Source organism: Cynocephalus volans, chromosome 10 (genome assembly GCF_027409185.1).
Source record: "Cynocephalus volans isolate mCynVol1 chromosome 10, mCynVol1.pri, whole genome shotgun sequence".
Classification (NCBI taxonomy): domain Eukaryota; kingdom Metazoa; phylum Chordata; class Mammalia; order Dermoptera; family Cynocephalidae; genus Cynocephalus; species Cynocephalus volans.
The window spans coordinates 31,448,806-31,467,378 of NC_084469.1; the positions used below are offsets into that span (position 1 = coordinate 31,448,806).

Sequence of the window (18,573 nt, forward strand, 5' to 3'; positions counted from 1 at the left end):
AAAAGAAAAAGAACTATTACGTGAATTAACCCATTCACTTAAAAGAAGACCCAAACAGAAGACTGGTTCTATATGATGCTTGATACAGACACATTATACTCACAAAAGTATTGTCTAGAACACACTTAATGATCATGTAAGAGTATCAACAATTCTAGTTCTATTAAAGACCAAGCTGTAACTAATTATATTAGATCACAAGATTAATAGAGTATTTTTTATTTCAAGTTGTTACAAGTTACTGTTAACACAGTAAAACATTATTTACCAATAAAGAAACAGAATTAAAACAGAACATAAAACTCTATCTCAAACCACATCCTATTATAAAGTTTTAAAAATTTACAGAAAACAGGAAGCTATTTTACAAAGCACAAATAATTTTTAAACTCTAAATATATTTAATAAAACATATTAAATTCTAATAACAAATAGATTTTCCCTGTCTGTACTGTTTCAAACATAAGTTTAACTTTTAGCTACAAAATTATAAAAATGACTGTTTCTAGAAGATTCCTACCACTATTAATGAATGTCAGGTCATAATTTTTTCTATCTTTTGTAGTATGACATTCCATAGGGAAATAAAGATAAGAATTTCATTAATTTCTAACAATAATTTTTAAAAACATGAATCAAAAATGGAAAATCTCACAAGTCAAGTCTATGAGGACTCCATGTAGAGACAATTAAGGGCCTAGCAGGTTTTTCTTAACTTCATTTTAGTCAAAGAGTATTTCCTTTTAAAAATGGGAACCGAGATATTGTTACTAGAGAAGACATAAATAGTTTCTTGCTAGAGTTTCTCAAACACTACAATAAGAAAAACTATAAGCTTGGTTGCTAAAAAAAGTGAACATAAGTAAAGAACTACGTATAACCATCATTTTAAACTACCTTACAGGACAAAAGCCTTCTCCGGAACTTAAGTAAAAATTTTTTTAAATGTACTAGTTTCTTCCACATTTCTGAACTTAAAAAATTTTAAACCTACACGTTAGTCACTATAATTACTGAGATGCATGTTAAAATACTATTTAAATTCTTCAACAAAACGCATATTAAGGGATAAAGGTATTTTTTTTCCTATCTTGGTAAAACACGTCTGCTTTAGAAATTGATTTCCCAATTTCAGTTACCCCATTTCAAGAGCTGTACCCTATGAAGTCTCCATTCCCCACCTGATAGTCAATCGTAGACAACACAGGTATTCACCCTTCTTTAGACAAAGAGCATGTTCTAGAAGCTCAAGACTCACTGTAATCATAAAACTGTACCATAATTGACTAAGTAAAAAGCGACCAGAAGAGGAAACTGTCCAGTCTCATTCCCTAATGCAATCAACTGATAAGTAACTGAGAAAGTAAATAATGGGAGTTCTAATGGTGAAGCCTCCAAGAGTGGGAGAGATGTGTAACAGAAATGTCAGGCTTCCCTGGGCCAGCAGGAAACAAAGTTTTCACTTGTCCATGGAAAAGGAGGGGGAAAAAAGACATTTTATAAGAAGATACATCTATTCAATTTACGGAAATAGCCTTTACTGAGAGTATATGCATCTATCCTCTTGGTATTAGATTTTTCTTTCTTTTAAAAATGATTAAGATGTTTGGCCGAGCCTGTGGCGCACTTGGTAGGGTGCTGCGCTGGGAGCGCGGCGACGCTCCCGCCGCGGGTTCGGATCCTATATGGGACTGACCGGTGCACTCACTGGCTGAGTGCCGGTCACGAAAAAACGACAAAAAAGAAAAAAAAAAAAAGATTAAGATGTTAGATGGTAGTTCTGGATTTTGATCTATTTTAAATGTCATAATTTATGTGGAAATTTTACTAAGTCTTATCTAGTCCAATCATCCATCTCCCTACTAGGAAAATCCTTCCTTCTGTGCATATTCACCTCTATGTTTCTTTTTCATATTCACCACGCCAATTCAGTCCTTCACTATTCTGGTTTGGACTATATGCAACAACATCACAAGTGCTCTCCCTGCTCTGTTCTCTTTACAATTTCACCTGTATGACATTACCAGGTTAACCTTCCTTAAAACATCACTGTGATTATGAGTCCCAAAGCTCAAAAACAGTCTGTTCTGCACTTCCTACAGGATCATGTCCAAACTCTTTGCCTGATTATCCCAGTACAATCCACCCTACCATTCCCACCTCTCCCACTGCCCCCTTACTGTTTTCTTTTTTTTTTCTTGTGTGTGTGTGTGTGTGTGTGTGCGTGTGTGTGCGCACTTTCATTTTGTCCCTCTAAGAGGTTGTTTTTTATTCTATTTTATTTTTTTCAGTTTTTAAAAATTTATTGAGGTTTTTTGTAGTGTAAAATATGGTTTACTATGGAAAATGTTCCATGTGAGCTTGAGAAGAATGTGTATTGTTGGTGGAATATTCTTTTTTTTTTTTTAAATTTTTTAAAAATTTTATTTTGTCAATATACAATGTGGTTGATTATTGTGGCCCATTACCAAAACCTCCCTTCCACCTCCCTCTCCTCCCTCCCACCCAACCATGTCCTTTCTGTTTGCTTGTCATATCAACTTCAAGGAATTATACTTGTTATGTCTTCTCCCCCCGCCCCCCACCCCCGGTTTGTGTGGGTTTGTGTGCGTGTGTGCGTGCGCGCGCGCGTGTGTGTAAATTTATCTATTTATTTTTAGCTCCCACAAATAAGTGAGAACATCTGGTATTTCTCTTTCTGTGCCTGACTTGTTTCACTTAATATAATTCTCTCTAGGTCCATCCATGTTGTTGCAAATGGCAGGATATCGTTCTTTCTTATAGCTGAGTAGTATTCCATTGTGTAGCTATACCACATTTTCCGTATCCACTCATCCAATGATGGACATTTGGGCTGGTTCCAACTCTTGGCTATTGTAAAGAGTGCTGCGATGAACATTGGGGAACAGGTATAGCTTCGACTTGATGATTTCCATTCCTCTGGGTATATTCCCAACAGTGGGATAGCTGGGTCATATGGTAGATCTATCTGCAATTGTTTGAGGAACCTCCATACCATTTTCCATAGAGGCTGAACCTTTTTGCAGTCCCACCAACAATGTATGAGAGTTCCTTTTTCTCCGCAACCTCACCAGCATTTATCGTTCAGAGTCTTTTGGATTTTAGCCCTCCTAACTGGGGAGAGATGGTATCTCAGTGTAGTTTTGACCTGCATTTCCCGGATGCTGAGTGATGTTGAGCATTTTTTCATATGTCTGTTGGCCATTTGTATATCTTCCTTAGAGAAATGCCTACTTAGCTCTTTTGCCCATTTTTTTACTTGGGTTGCTTGTTTTTTTCTTGTAAAGTTATTTGAGTTCCTTGTATATTCTGGATATCAATCCTTTGTCAGATGTATATTTTGCAAATATTTTCTCCCACTCTGTTGGTTGTCTTTTAACTCTGTTAATTGTTTCTTTTGCTGTGCAGAAGCTCTTTAGTTTGATATAATCCCATTTGTTTATTTTTCTTTTGGTTGCCTGTGCTTTTGGGGTCGTATTCATGAAGTCTGTGTCCAGTCCTATTTCCTGAAGTGTCTCTCCTATGTTTTCTCTAAGAAGTTTTAGTGTTTCAGGGTGTATATTTAATTCTTTAATCCATTTTGAGTTGACTTTAGTGTATGTTGAAAGGTGTGGGTCTAGTTTCATTCTCCTGCATATTGATATCCACTTCTCCCAGCACCATTTGCTAAAGAGGCAGTCTCTTCCCCAGTGTATAGGCTTGATGCCTTTGTCAAAGATCAGATGGCTGTAGGTGTGTGGGTTGATTTCTGGATTCTCTATTCTATTCCATTGATCAGTGTGTCTGTTTTTCTGCCAGTACCATACTGTTTTGGTTATTATAGCTTTGTAGTATAGTTTAAAGTCAGGTAGTGTTATGCCTCCAGCTTTATTTTTTTTGCTCAGCATTGCTTTGGTTATGCGTGGTCTTTTGTTATTCCATATAAATGTCTGGATAGTTCTTTCCATTTCTGAGAAAAATGTCATTGGAATTTTGATGGGGATTGCATTGAATTTGTATATCATTTTGGGTAGTATGGATATTTTCACTATGTTGATTCTTCCAATCCAAGAGCATGGGATATCTTTCCATCTTCTTGTATCCTCTCAGCAGTCATCTGTAGTTCTCATCACAGAGATTTTTCACATCCTTGGTTAACTCAATTCCTAAGTATTTTATTTTTTTGGTGGCTATTGTAAATGGGCAGGCTTTCTTGATTTCTCTTTCTGCATGTTCACTATTGGAGAAAAGAAATGCTACTGATTTTTGTGTGTTGATTTTGTATCCTGCTACTGTGCTGAAATCATTTATCAACTCCAAGAGTTTTTCTGTAGAGGCTTTAGGCTGTTCGATATATAGGATCATGTCATCTGCAAACAGGGACAGTTTGACTTCATCTTTTACAATCTGGATGCCCTTTCTTTTCTTCTCTTCTCTCATTGTTCTGCCTAGTACTTAAAACACTATGTTGAATAGGAGTGGTGAGAGTGGGCATCCTTGTCTAGTTCCTGTTCTTAAAGGAAAAGCTTTCAGCTTTTCCCCATTCAGGATGATATTGGCAGTGGGTTTATCATATATGGCTTTAATTATGTTGAGATACTTTCCATCTATACCTAACTTATAGAGGGTCTTTGTCATGAATGAATGTTGAATTTTATCAAATGCTTTTCAGCATCTATAGAGATGATCATATGGTCCTTGTGTTTGACTTTATTAATATGGTGTATCACATTTATTGATTTGCGTATGCTGAACCAACCTTGCATCCCTGGGATGAATCCCACTCGACTGTGGTGAATAATTTTACGTATGTGTTGCTGTGTTCTGTTTGCTAGTATTTTAGTGAGGATTTTTGCATCTATCTTCGTCAAGGATATTGGCCTGTAGTTTTCTTTTTTGGTTGTATCTTTACCTGGTTTTGGTATCAGGATGACGTTTGCTTCATAGAATGAGTTTGGGAGATTTGTGTCTGTTTCAATCTTTTGGAATAGTTTGTAAAGAATTGGAGTCAATTCCTCTTTGAATGTTTGGTAAAATTCTGCTGTGAATCCATCTGGTCCTGGGCTTTTCTTTGTTGGGAGACTTCTGATAACAGCTTCAATCTCCTTTATTGTTATTGGTCTGTTCAGATTTTCTATGTCTTCATGGCTCAGTTTTGGGAGCTTGTGTGTGTCCAGAAATTTATCCATTTCCTCCAGATTTTCAAATTTGCTGACATATAGTTGTTTATAATAGTAGTCTCAAATGATTCCTTGTATCTCAGATGAATCAGTTGTAATATCACCTTTTTCATTCCTAATTTTTGTTATTTGAATCTTCTCTCTTCTTTTTTTGGTTAGCCATGCTAATGGTTTGTCAATTTTATTTATCTTTTCAAAAAACCAACTCTTTGATTCGATGATATTTTGTATTGTTTTTTGGGTTTCAATTTCATTAAGTTCTGCTCTGATCTTAATGATTTCTTTCCATCTGCTAACTTTAGGTTTGGATTGTTCTTGCTTTTCTAGTTCTTTAAGGTGAAGTGTTAGGTTGTTCACTTGCCATCTTTCCATTCTTCTGAGGTGAGCATTTAATGCAATAAATTTCCCCCTTAATAATGCTTTTGCAGTATCCCACAGGTTTTGGTATGATGTATCATTATTTTCATTAGTTTCAATCAACTTCCTGATTTCCTGTTTGATTTCTCCTTGGACCCATATGTCATTAAGTAGAATGCTCTTTAATTTCCATGTGTTTGTATAGTTTCCAGAGTTTCATTTGTTATTGATTTCTAGTTTTAATCCATTGTGGTCTGAGAAAATACATGGGATAATTCCAATTTTTTTGAATTTGTTGAGACTTGATTTGTGACCTACTATGTGATCTATCCTGGAGAATGATCCTTGTGCTGATGAGAAGAATGAATATTCTGAAGTTGTTGGATGGAATGTTCTTTAGATATCTGCCAAGTCCAATTGGCCTAGAGTATTGTTTAAATCTTGTGTTTCTCTGCTGATTCTTTGCCTAGATGATCTGTCCAATATTGACAGTGGGGTGTTCAGGTCCCCTCCTATCATGGTGTTAGTGTCTATTTCCTTCTTTAGGTCTAATAGAGTTTGTTTTATAAATCTGGCTGCTCCAACATTGGGTGAGTACATATTTATGATTGTTATGTCTTCTTGATGGATCATTCCTTTTATCATTAAGTAGTGCCCCTCATTGTCTCTTTTTATGGTTTTTAGTTTAAAGTCTATTTTGTCAGATATAAGAATAGCTACTCCAGCTTTTTTCTTTTCTGTTTGCATGGTAAATCTTTTTCCATCCTTTCACTCTTAGTCTATGTGAGGTGGGTCTCTTGAAGGCAGCATATAGTTGGGTCCTCCTTTTTCATCCAGTTAGCCAGTCTGTGTCTTTTGATTGGGGAATTTAAGCCATTTTCATTAAGAGTTGTTATTGAAAAGTGTTGATTTATTCCTAGCATTTTATTGATTGTTTGGTTGTCTTAGGTGTCTTTTGTTCCCTGCTTTCTGATTTACTGTTTGTTTTCTGTGTTTGTTGGTTCCTTAGGTTGTAGATAGCGTTTTTGTTTGTTTGTTTTCTCTTCATGAATGCCATTTTTATTATACTAGTGGGTTTAGATTTTTCTTGGGTTTTTATGGCAGTGGTAGTTATTTTTCAGGAACCAAACCCAGTGCTCCCTTGAGAATTTCTTGTAAGGGTGGTCGTGTGGTGGTGAACTCCCGGAGTTTTGTTTGTCTGAGAAACAGACTATTTGCCCTTCTTTTCGGGAGGATAGCCTTGCAGGGTAGAGTATTCTTGGCTGGCAATCTCTGTCTTTTAGTATTTTGAATATATCATCCCATTCCTTTCTAGCTTTTAGGGTTTGTGATGAAAAGTCTGACGTTAGCCTGATTGGGGCTCCCTTATAGGTGATTTGACGTTTCTCTCTTGCAGCTTTTAAGATTCTCTCTTTGTCTTTGAGTTTTGCCAATTTGACTATAACATGTCTTGGAGAAGACCTTTTTGGGTTGAATACATTTGGAGATCATTGAGCTTCCTGGATCTGAAGATCTGTGATTTTTCCTATACCTGGGAAGTTTTCTGCCATTATTTTGTTGAATATGTTTTCTTTTTTTCTTCTTCTTTTTTTTTTTTTGGTCTTTTTCATGACCGGCACTCAGCCAGTGAGTGCACCGGCCATTCCTTTATAGGATCCGAATCCGTGGTGGGAGCGTCACTGCGCTCCCAGCGCCGCACTCTCCCGAGTGCACCACGGGCTCGGCCCTTGAATATGTTTTCAATGCAACCTCCTTTTTCCTTCCCTTCTGGAATACCCATGACTCGGATATTTGAGCGCTTAAGGTTGTCTGATATCTCTCTCAGATTTTTTTCAGTGTCTTTGATTCTTTTTTCTTTTTTGTCTGCTTGTGTTATTTCAAACAGCCCATCTTCAAGTTCAGAGGTTCTCTCTTCAACTTCCGCAAGCCTGCTGGTTAAACTCTCCATTGTGTTTTTTATTTCGCTGAATAACTTCTTCAGTTTGGTAAGTTCTGCTATATTTTTTTTCAGGACATTAATTTCCTTGTACATTTCCTCTTTCAGGTCCTGTATACTTTTCCTCATTTCATCATGATGTTTAGCCGAGTTTTCTTGTATCTCATTCAGTTTCCTTAGAATTATCACTCGACATTCCTTGTCAGTCATTTCAAGGGCTTCTTGTTCTATAGGATCTAGAGATTGAGATTTATTAACTTTTGTGGTGTACTTTCTTGATTTTTTGTATTTCTGGTATGTTTTGTTTGATGTTTATTCATTGTGGCAGGGGGTTTCACAGTCCACAGGTTTGACACTATTGACTAACTAAGATGTTGCTGTGGTTGCCAATTTGGTATAGCTACCTCCGTCACTGCTCAGTTGGCCTCTAGTGCCTTGTGTGTGTGGTTGCCTCAGGACTTGGGCTTCTCCGGGGAGCCACCTCTCTGTTCAGCTTGGACTCCGCCGGGCTGCTGGATCACGGTGGGGTGGAGTACTGCAGGGTGTGTGGTCTCTGCTGAGCTTCCACCTCCCATGCAGGACTTCTCCCTGTTCCGTGCGCTCTGGCCCAGGCTGCTGCTGAATCACTCAGTGGTGGCCCCACAGGGTATGTGGTTTCTGCCAAGTCTCGGCCTCCATTGCCGGACGTCTCCCCACTCTGTGCAGGCTGGGCTGGGCTGGGAATGGAGCCGGGTGGCGGCGGTGAAGCCTATCTGCTGGCTCACGCAGTGGTGGCCCCACAGGGTGTGTGGTTTCTGCAGAGTCTCCACCTCCCTTGCCGGACGTCTCCCTGCTCTGTGCACATGGGGCTGGGCTGGGAATGGAGCGGGGTGGCGGTGGTGAAGCCTACCTGCTGGATCACGCAGTGCCCCCTCACTGTTTTCTAAATCCTCTGTATTTCCCCATCTTTGACTCTTTTCTCAGTCACTTCCCCTACTCATAATATCACTGTCTTTGCCTATTAAATCCATCCAGCCTTTAACATCTATCTGCCTCAAAACTCACTAACTGACAACAGTAACAACTGAGTACTTACTATGTGCCATGCACTGTTCTACATGCCTAACATGTATTTATTAATTTAATCCTCACAACAACCCTAAGGCCTTAAGTAATATTAACCCTATTTTACAGATTAGGAACCTGAGCCATGTCATATAGTTCGAGGTCACACAGCTAGTAAGTGGGCAGCTAAGCTTCCAACACAAGCTGTGTGGCTCCAGACTCCAACTTCAACCATTAAATACTGCCCATTAGCTCCAAGACTCCTTTTTGACCAAATCAAGAGAAAGTGACCTTTCCTCTCTGAATTCCTAGCCATGTAAGCTAATTTCTGTCTGCATTAGCAGTGCTATCACCCTGACTCCCACATACTATGTTGAAGATAAGCAGTAAACAAGTGAGACAAAAATCTTGCCTCAAGGAGCTTACATTCTAGGGAATAAAGATATGCTAATATCCTGATTAGAGAGAAATAAATTTGAGAAGAAAGTCTATGAGAGAGAAGTTGTAATGTGGCCTGGGAATAAAGCAAAAGGGCTTGCTTCCCCAAACTGGTTCTGTATCCAGGAGCTCACCTATACTGCTCCTGCTCATAGAGGTCTGCCACAATCGTCAGCAGACGGCTGATGAAGGACTCACTGCCGCTTTCCTTGCTTGCCTGTGCAGCCAAAAGAGTGCATCTCTTCTCTGTCTCTGCCAGTTTCTTCTGCAGCTTGACATACTCTTGTCGGAGAAGCATCAAGTGCTTCTCCAACTTGGCCACCTCCTCTGCAAGGGAAACAAAGAATCAAGTTTACCATGGCAAGTGCAAAGCAGACAGCATTCACTATTCCCTCATCCCACGGGTGGAAAGGCTACCAAAATGACTGGCCACATGACATTTCTACTATTCTTAGTGATAGTCCTATAGGATCAAAAATGGCTTTGTATCAGGGTGGTGGTCACTGGGCCAAGAAGACCATCAGACACACATAAAGATGCTGACAGGCACTTGCCCTGCAAATCCTTTACCATGAAGCGAGGAATCACAAAGAGAGAAGGATATAAAAATTACCTCAGACTTATTCAAACCGCTAATAGTAATAACTAACTATAACAGGTCACATGTTCTTCTAAAAGCTTTACATGAATTCTCTCATGTAAAAATCTTCATGACATCCCTATTAGGTACGTACTATTATTACTCACACTTTACAGATAAGGACACTGGGACACAGAAAGATTACAAATTTGCCCAAGGTCATAAAGCTGGTGAGAGGTGGGTCTGGGATATGAGGCCAGGCATTCTTATGCCAGGGTCAGTAATCTTATTAACCACTGCGCTGTGCTGCCTGACATCTACCCTTGTTCAGGTGAAATCAAGGCAGTCAATAATGGTTCAGATGAAAGCAAGTCATATTACACAGGAGTGCTGGGGCAGATAAAAAGTTGAGAACCACTGTATTTAATTCATTAAATTCAACAAACATTTACCAAGTGTCTACTAGGTGCCAGACTGCACAACAGTAACCCAAACCAGACATATCTGTCCTCAGAGTTTTTAGTTACTGGGAAAAATAAACATAAATCAAATGATTTTCATTATATTATTATATTATATTATATTATTTTATTTTATTATATTTTTATAACAATTGAACAATCAAATGCAAAACTACAACTCTAATTTAGAGTGCTAGAAGGGGGAGAAAAAGTCTATAAATAAAGAAATTTAATTTAGGAGGTCAGGGAAGGCTTACTTGAGGAAGTAACAGTCATGACACTTCACTCCTCTTTCACCTGGGCTCTGGAGTCTTGGTAGGGAATGGGATTGGGGATTTGTGCAACCATGCAAATTGGTCCTTCTGTTTTCCCACAGGAACCACAGTGCTGCTACTGTCATCGTCTGGGACTTGGTCTCTTCACCCCCTTATTCCCCACCAGACATTCCAAATCTTAACACTGCCAGCAATCCCATCTCCCATGCAATCTGCCTCATTCTCAGCCAATGTCCTGACAAAATTGAGCTACTGCCAACAACTCCCACCATGCCAGCAACTACTCCCACCTACCCTGTGCTTCCTCAGAGAAAGTATTTCTCTCCTGTTAAATTTAGTCTCTCCATCTATGCTCCACATCCCATCACTCTCCTCTCCTCCTCAGGACTTTTGCTTTATCATCAACCACCCCTTCTCCAGCAACTTCAATCTTTCTTTCCACTGGGTGCTTCTTGTCAGCACATAAACCTGTTCAAGTCTCTATCCCTTAAAGGAAAATCCTCCTCCTACACCACATCTGACAACCTCTGCCTTTCCATCTCTAGTTACCAAATACCGTTTCCTCACCTGCTATTCACCTACCATTCCCTCATTCTGTCCCCACCATTCCCTTGAATCTCCTCTCACCAATGACCTTCTAGCTGCAAATCCGATGGACTTTTGCCAGTGGTTCTCCTCCTAGACCTCTACGACAGCATATGACATTGATGTCCGCCCCCTTTATTCTCTTTTTTCAGCAACCATAATGCCACCCTCTCTCGGAGTCTGGTTATTTGCCTCTTTCACATGCTTCCCTGCATCGCTCCCCACCCTTGACCACTGACACTCCAGGGTTCTATCTTTGGCCCTTTTCTCAACTATATGTTCTCCCAAGGCAGGCTCAACCAGGTCTCTGGTTTGTGGTTGATACCACAATCTAGGTGCCAATGATCCAAGATCCATCTCACTAATCCAGATCTCTCTTCTTTGCTTCACCTATCCATCTGCCTAACAGATGTTTCTCCCTAGTGGCACACACGCACTTCAAATTCACTATGCACAAAACAAAACTTCAAACAAATTTGCTCTTCCCTCCTGTGATCTCCATACTAATAAATGACACCACCATCTATCTCAGTTACCCAAACAACACATGTGAGAGTAATCTTAGATGTCTCTCACTCACTCATATAGTCCCAATCCTACCCCCAACACTTGTCAGCAAAAACTATTGACTTTTACACTTAAACATCTCAGGGAAGCCTTTCTACCTTCTGTATCCCCATCTCCATTATGTCTTTAATTCGGGCCCTCAAGCATCATATCTGATCTCCTCCAATATGAAAGGATTCATGTCTGAATCTCACAGCCTAACACAGGGCCTAATACATAGAGGCTCCCTAAATATTTGATCAATCAAATTGAACAAGTAAAACCCATTTGTACAAAAGAGGAAGCCTCTGTTCTCCTCAACTTCATCCCTCTCACACCTGCTACCCAATAGCTGATTCTTTATAAGCATGGAAACAATCAAATACTGGTTCAAAAGCAATACAAAAATGGTTAGATAAACTAAGTGGCACATGAGTTTGACATTATTATGCAACACATTAATGTTTTCAAAGAAATATTTAATACTGAATATGCATATTCAAATAATAATATATTTTTAACAAAAAAGAGCAGGCTGTGAAACTAAATATATTTTATAATTCCAATTTTATTATAAATATTCATATATACCAGGAAAAAAAATGAAGAGTAAAAAGATAAATACCACAATATATCAGTAGGTCTCAGTGAATTTGACTTCTTTGCACTCTTCTGTATATTTCAAGTATATTATACAGCAAATATGTCCTGCTTTCATAATTAGAGAAATGTTTTTAAGAGAAATCTGTTTAGGGCCGAGCCCGTGGCACACTCGGGAGAGTGCGGCGCTGGAAGCACAGCGACGCTCCCGCCGCGGGTTCGAATCCTATATAGGAATGGCCAGTGCACTCACTGGCTGAGTACCCGTCACGAAAAAGACAAAAATGAAAAAGAGAGAGAGAGAAATCTGTTTAAATACTAATAGACTATCTTCTTCATACACACAGTAAAGAACTTTTTTCTCCTCTTCTAAAGGATCCATGTTAAATAAATGCTTGGAGTCAAAAACTGGGTGCAAGTCTCAGTTTTTTCAGTCAATATTCCTGAAAAAGTAAATTTGAAAAGCACTTGCAAGATAAAAATTTGCTTTTAGCTGCTAAACTGATCACTGTGCTCATGAGTTACATAGCAGATGAGAATTCCTATAACTAATATTTTTTTCAAAATACTACAATTATTTGGCCTACTAATATTTAAACCAAATATCGCTTTTAAAAATGTTGGCTAGGGATCAATCCGCTGGAGCTGGGATACAGTCTTCTCTCCTGTCCATGGACATCAGAGCTCGAGATTCTTCAGCTTTTGGGTTCCAGAACTTACACCAAGAACACCATCAGTTTCCCTAGTTTTGAGGCCCTTGTACATGGACTGAGCCACACTACCGGCATCCAGTTTATAGACAGCCTATCATGGAACTTTTCTTCACAGTCACAAGCCAAGACTGCCTTCACGGAACTCAACCCACACCTTGGGCCCAGAGTCAGAAAAGAAGAATCCAGAGGAAGGTTCTGTGATTGTCTCTTGTCAAAAAGGTGAGCCAGCAGAAAAGTAACTGCTTCAGAGGTGCCCAGCTAGAGAAGCCCAAGATCTGCGGAGACCACGAGCCCTACAGTGCCAGTGTGCGAACGAGCAGGTAGGCCTCACCACCGCCACCTGACTCCATCCCCAGCTCGACGAATGCACGCTGATCAGAGAGGCGCCCAGCCAGAGAGGCCCATGATCCTTGGAGACTACATGCCCTGCAGTGCCAGTGCGCAACCCAGCAGGTAGGCCTCTTCAACGCCGCCTCACTCCATCCCCAGCCCCGCCGAGTGCCTGCCGATCAGACAGGCACCCAGCTGGAGAAGCCCAAGATCTGCAGAGACCACGAGACCTGCATTGCCAGCATGCAACCCAGCAGTTAGGCCTCACTGCCAACACCGGACTCCATAACCAGCCCCGCCAAGTGCGCACTGATCAGAGAAGCACCCAGCCAGAGAGGCCCATGATCCTTGGAGACTACCCACCCTGCAGTGCAGGCACACAACCCAGCAGGTAGGTCTTACAGGGGACCTAAACACCCCACTGTAAATATTGGACAGATCATCTAGGCAAAGAATCAGCAGAGAAACACAAGATTTAAACAATACTCTAGGCCAATTGGACTTGGCAGATATCTAAAGAACATTCCAGGGCCGAGCCCGTGGCGCACTCGGTAGCGTGCTGCGCTGGGAGCGCGGCGACGCTCCGCCGCGGGTTCGGATCCTATATAGGAATGGCCAGTGCACTCACTGGCTGAGTGCCGGTCACGAAAAAACGACAAAAAAAAAAAAAAAAAAGAACATTCCATCCAACAACTTCAGAATATTCATTCTTCTCATCAGCACAAGGATCATTCTCCAGGATAGATCACATAGTAGGTCACAAATCAAGTCTCAACAAATTCAAAAAAATTGGAATTATCCCATGTATTTTCTCAGACCACAATGGATTAAAACTAGAAATCAATAACAAATGAAAATCTGGAAACTATACAAACACATGGAAATTAAAGAGCATTCTACTTAATGACATATGGGTCCAAGGAGAAATCAAACAGGAAATCAGAAAGTTGATTGAAACTAATGAAAATAATGATACATCATACCAAAACCTGTGGGATACTGCAAAAGCATTATTAAGGGGGAAATTTATTGCATTAAATGCTCACCTCAGAAGAATGGAAAGATGGCAAGTGAACAACCTAACACTTCACCTTAAAGAACTAGAAAAGCAAGAACAATCCAAACCTAAAGTTAGCAGATGGAAAGAAATCATTAAGATCAGAGCAGAACTTAATGAAATTGAAACCCAAAAAACAATACAAAATATCATCGAATCAAAGAGTTGGTTTTTTGAAAAGATAAATAAAATTGACAAACCATTAGCATGGCTAACCAAAAAAAGAAGAGAGAAGATTCAAATAACAAAAATTAGGAATGAAAAAGGTGATATTACAACTGATTCATCTGAGATACAAGGAATCATTTGAGACTACTATAAACAACTATATGTCAGCAAATTTGAAAATCTGGAGGAAATGGATAAATTTCTGGACACACACAAGCTCCCAAAACTGAGCCATGAAGACATAGAAAATCTGAACAGACCAATAACAATAAAGGAGATTGAAGCTGTTATCAGAAGTCTCCCAACAAAGAAAAGCCCAGGACCAGATGGATTCACAGCAGAATTTTACCAAACATTCAAAGAGGAATTGACTCCAATTCTTTACAAACTATTCCAAAAGATTGAAACAGACGCAAATCTCCCAAACTCATTCTATGAAGCAAACGTCATCCTGATACCAAAACCAGGTAAAGATACAACCAAAAAAGAAAACTACAGGCCGATATCCTTGATGAATATACATGCAAAAATCCTCACTAAAATACTAGCAAACAGAACACAGCAACACATACGTAAAATTATTCACCACAATCGAGTGGGATTCATCCCAGGGATGCCAGGTTGGTTCAACATACACAAATCAATAAATGTGATACACCATATTAATAAATTCAAACACGGGCCAACCCCGTGGATCACTCGGGAGAGTGCGGCGCTGGGAGCGCAGCTGCGCTCCCGCCGCGGGTTCGGATCCTATATAGGGATGGCCGGTTCGCTCACTGGCTGAGCGCAGTGCGGCCGGTCACAAAAAATAAATATAAAAAATAAATAAATAAAAATAATAAATTCAAACACAAGGACCATATGATCATCTCTATAGATGCTGAAAAGCATTTGATAAAATTCAACATTCATTCATGACAAAGACCCTCTATAAGTTAGGTATAGATGGAAAGTATCTCAACATAATTAAAGCCATATATGACAAACCCACTGCCAATATCATCCTGAATGGGGAAAAGCTGAAAGCTTTTCCTTTAAGAACAGGAACTAGACAAGGATGCCCACTCTCACCACTCCTATTCAACATAGTGTTGGAAGTACTAGGCAGAGCAATCAGAGATGAGAAGGAAATAAAGGACATCCAGATTGTAAAAGATGAAGTCAAACTGTCCCTGTTTGCAGATGACATGATCCTATATATCGAACAGCCCAAAGCCTCTACAAAAAAACGCTTTGAGTTGATAAATGATTTCAGCACAGTAGCAGGATACAAAATCAACACACAAAAATCAGTAGCATTTCTTCTCTCCAATAGTGAACATGCAGAAATAGAAATCAAGAAAGCCTGCTCATTTACAATAGCCACCAAAAAAATAAAATACTTAGGAATTGAGTTAACCAAGGATGTGCAAAATCTCTATAAGGAGACCTACAAACCACTGCTGAGAGAAATTAGAGAGGATACAAGAAGATGGAAAGATATCCCATGCTTCTGGATTGGAAGAATCAACATTGTGAAAATGTCCATACTACCCATAGTGATCTACAAATTCAATGCAATCCCCATCAAAATTCCAATGACATTTTTCTCAGAAATGGAAAAAACTATCCAGACATTTATATGCAATAACAAAAGACCACGTATAGCCAAAGCAATTCTGAGCAAAAGAAAAATAAAGCTGGAGGCATAACATTACCTGACTTTAAACTATACGGCAAAGCTATAACGACCAAAACAGTATGGTACTGGCATAAAAACAGACACAGTGATCAATGGAATAGAGAATCCAGAAATCAACCCACACACCTACAGCCATCTGATCTTTGACAAAGGCACCAAGCCTATACACTGGGGAAGAGACTGCCTCTTTAGCAAATGGTGCTGGAAGAACTGGATATCAATATCCAGGAGAATGAAACTAGACCCACACCTTTCAACATACACTAAAGTCAACTCAAAATGGATTAAAGAATTAAATATATACCCTGAAACAATAAAACTTCTTAAAGAAAACATAGGAGAAACACTTTAGGAAGTAGGACTGGACACAGACTTCATGAATATGACCCCAAAAGCATGGGCAACCAAAAGAAAAATAAAGAAATGGGATTATATTAAACTAAAAAGCTTCTGCACAGCAAAAGAAACAATTAACAGAGTTAAAAGACAACCAACAGAGTGGGAGAAAATATTTGCAAAATATACATATAACAAAGGATTGATATCCAGAATATACAAGGAACTCAAACAACTTTACAAGAAAAAAACAAGCAACCCAAGTAAAAAATGGGCAAAAGAGCTAAGTAGGCATTTCTCTAAGGAAGATATACAAATGGCCAACAGACATATGAAAAAATGCTCAATATCACTCAGCATTCAAGAAATGCAAATCAAAACCACACTGAGATACCATCTCACCCCAGTTAGGATGGCTAAAATCCAAAAGACTCTGAACGATAAATGCTGGTGAGGTTGTGGAGAAAAAGGAACTCTCATACATTGTTGGTGGAACTGCAAAATGGTGCAGCCTCTATGGAAAATGGTATGGAGGTTCCTCAAACAATTGCAGATAGATCTACCATATGACCCAGCTATCCCACTGCTGGGAATATACCCAGAGGAATGGAAATCATCAAGTCGAAGGTGTACCTGTTCCCCGATGTTCATCGCAGCACTCTTTACAATAGCCAAGAGTTGGAACCAGCCCAAATGTCCATCATTGGATGAGTGGATACGGAAAATGTGGTATAGCTACACAATGGAATACTACTCAGCTATAAGAAAGAATGATATACTGCCATTTGCAATGACATGGATGGACCTAAAGAGAATTATATTAAGTGAAACAAGTCAGGCACAGAAAGAGAAATATCACATGTTCTCACTTATTTGTGGGACTAAAAATAAATAAATACACACACAAAAAAATCCAAGGGGGGGGGAAGAAGACATAACAATTACAATTCCTTGAAATTGATAAGACAAGCATACAGAAAGGACATTGTTGGGAGGGAGGGGGGAGAGGGGGTAGGGAGGGAGGTTTCGGTAATGGGCCACAGTAATCAACCACATTGTATACTGACAAAATAAAATAAAACTAAAAAAAAAAAAAAAAAAAAAAATGTTGGCTAAAGGTAAACAGTACTTGATGATCCTATTATATTTTCAAAATCTCAGCAAGTGGCACTTACAATTACACCACACCCCTTGCGTAGATTCAACACTATGCTTTTATTCTAGTGTGACAAATTTACAGAGGTGACTAGTTTTGAAGAGTTCCTGACAGTGACTCACGCTAAAGAGCCAAGTAACTGCAACTGTTTACCTTGAAGGGGAAAGCATTTAACACAGAGTAATAAGCTCATGTGATGGTACCAAATTTATATTTTTTCTGGAGAGAAAGAGATGGAGGTTATTGGCCTCTTTAAAGAAAAACTAGCAGTGAATTTCTAGATGTGGCAATAGAAAATGTAAAAGGATATACAATTAAGACTAATAAATTCTTTTCAGAACTTCCAGCTTAATGAATCACTTATAGCCAAATAAATCCATGGTGTCAGAAGTCATGATAATGGTTATCTTTGGAGGAATGGCAAGAGAGTGGTCACTGGGAGGGAACTAAAGGTGCCCTCTGGGGTGCCAGGAACATTCTTTTACTTAGTGGTGATTACATATGAGGGCACTTCGTGGAAAAACAGAACTAAAAGATAATACGAGAGGCTGGCTGGTTAGTTCACTTGGTTACAGCATGGTGCTGATAACAACAAGGTTTAGGGTTCCATCTCTGTACCAGCCAGCTGCCAAAATAAAAAAAGGAGGAAAACAATAAGATAATACAAATCTTTCCATGAACTTTTTTTGAAGTACCCTCACACATGGTTCATTTTGATAATTCATTGAGCTCTACGCTTATGATTGGTACTTTCCTATCTATTGCATAATTCAATTAAAAAGTTTTTAAAAATTGATCTACACCTGTAGTGGGTTATGGAGTCAAACTGATGGGGATCCAAATCCTTTAGTAACTAGCTATGGACATGTTCATCTCTCTCAGCTTCCGTTTCTTTATCTGTAAAACACGGGAAAACCTACTTCTCAATGCTGTTGTCAGAATTAAATGACAACTACTGTGACTGATACATGCACTCAAAATTCTCAGCACTTCTTTCAACCTCCCTGTATTCCACAGTTATACAATTCTTGGGTAAACAGTTTAAACTATTATAACAATTTACAGAACATTTTATTTTGAGTCACAAAAAGCAGAATGGGATTCAAATATTTTATCAACCTAGGAAC

General features: G+C 39.2%; 1 protein-coding gene across 2 annotated transcripts in view; it reads right to left on the reverse strand.

Moving 5' to 3' along the window:
* The window catches only part of ANKFY1 (ankyrin repeat and FYVE domain containing 1), a 106,411-nt gene that overhangs the window by 71,618 nt on the left and 16,220 nt on the right, over positions 1-18,573 (reverse strand). For both annotated transcript variants that reach the window (XR_010024565.1, XM_063109127.1), the window contains exon 2: positions 9,090-9,282. Coding sequence is in view for 1 of the 2 variants with exons in the window: in XM_063109127.1 (XP_062965197.1) it covers positions 9,090-9,282 (193 nt within the window). In the remaining variant the exon portion in view is untranslated. The remainder of the gene's footprint in view (positions 1-9,089; positions 9,283-18,573) is intronic.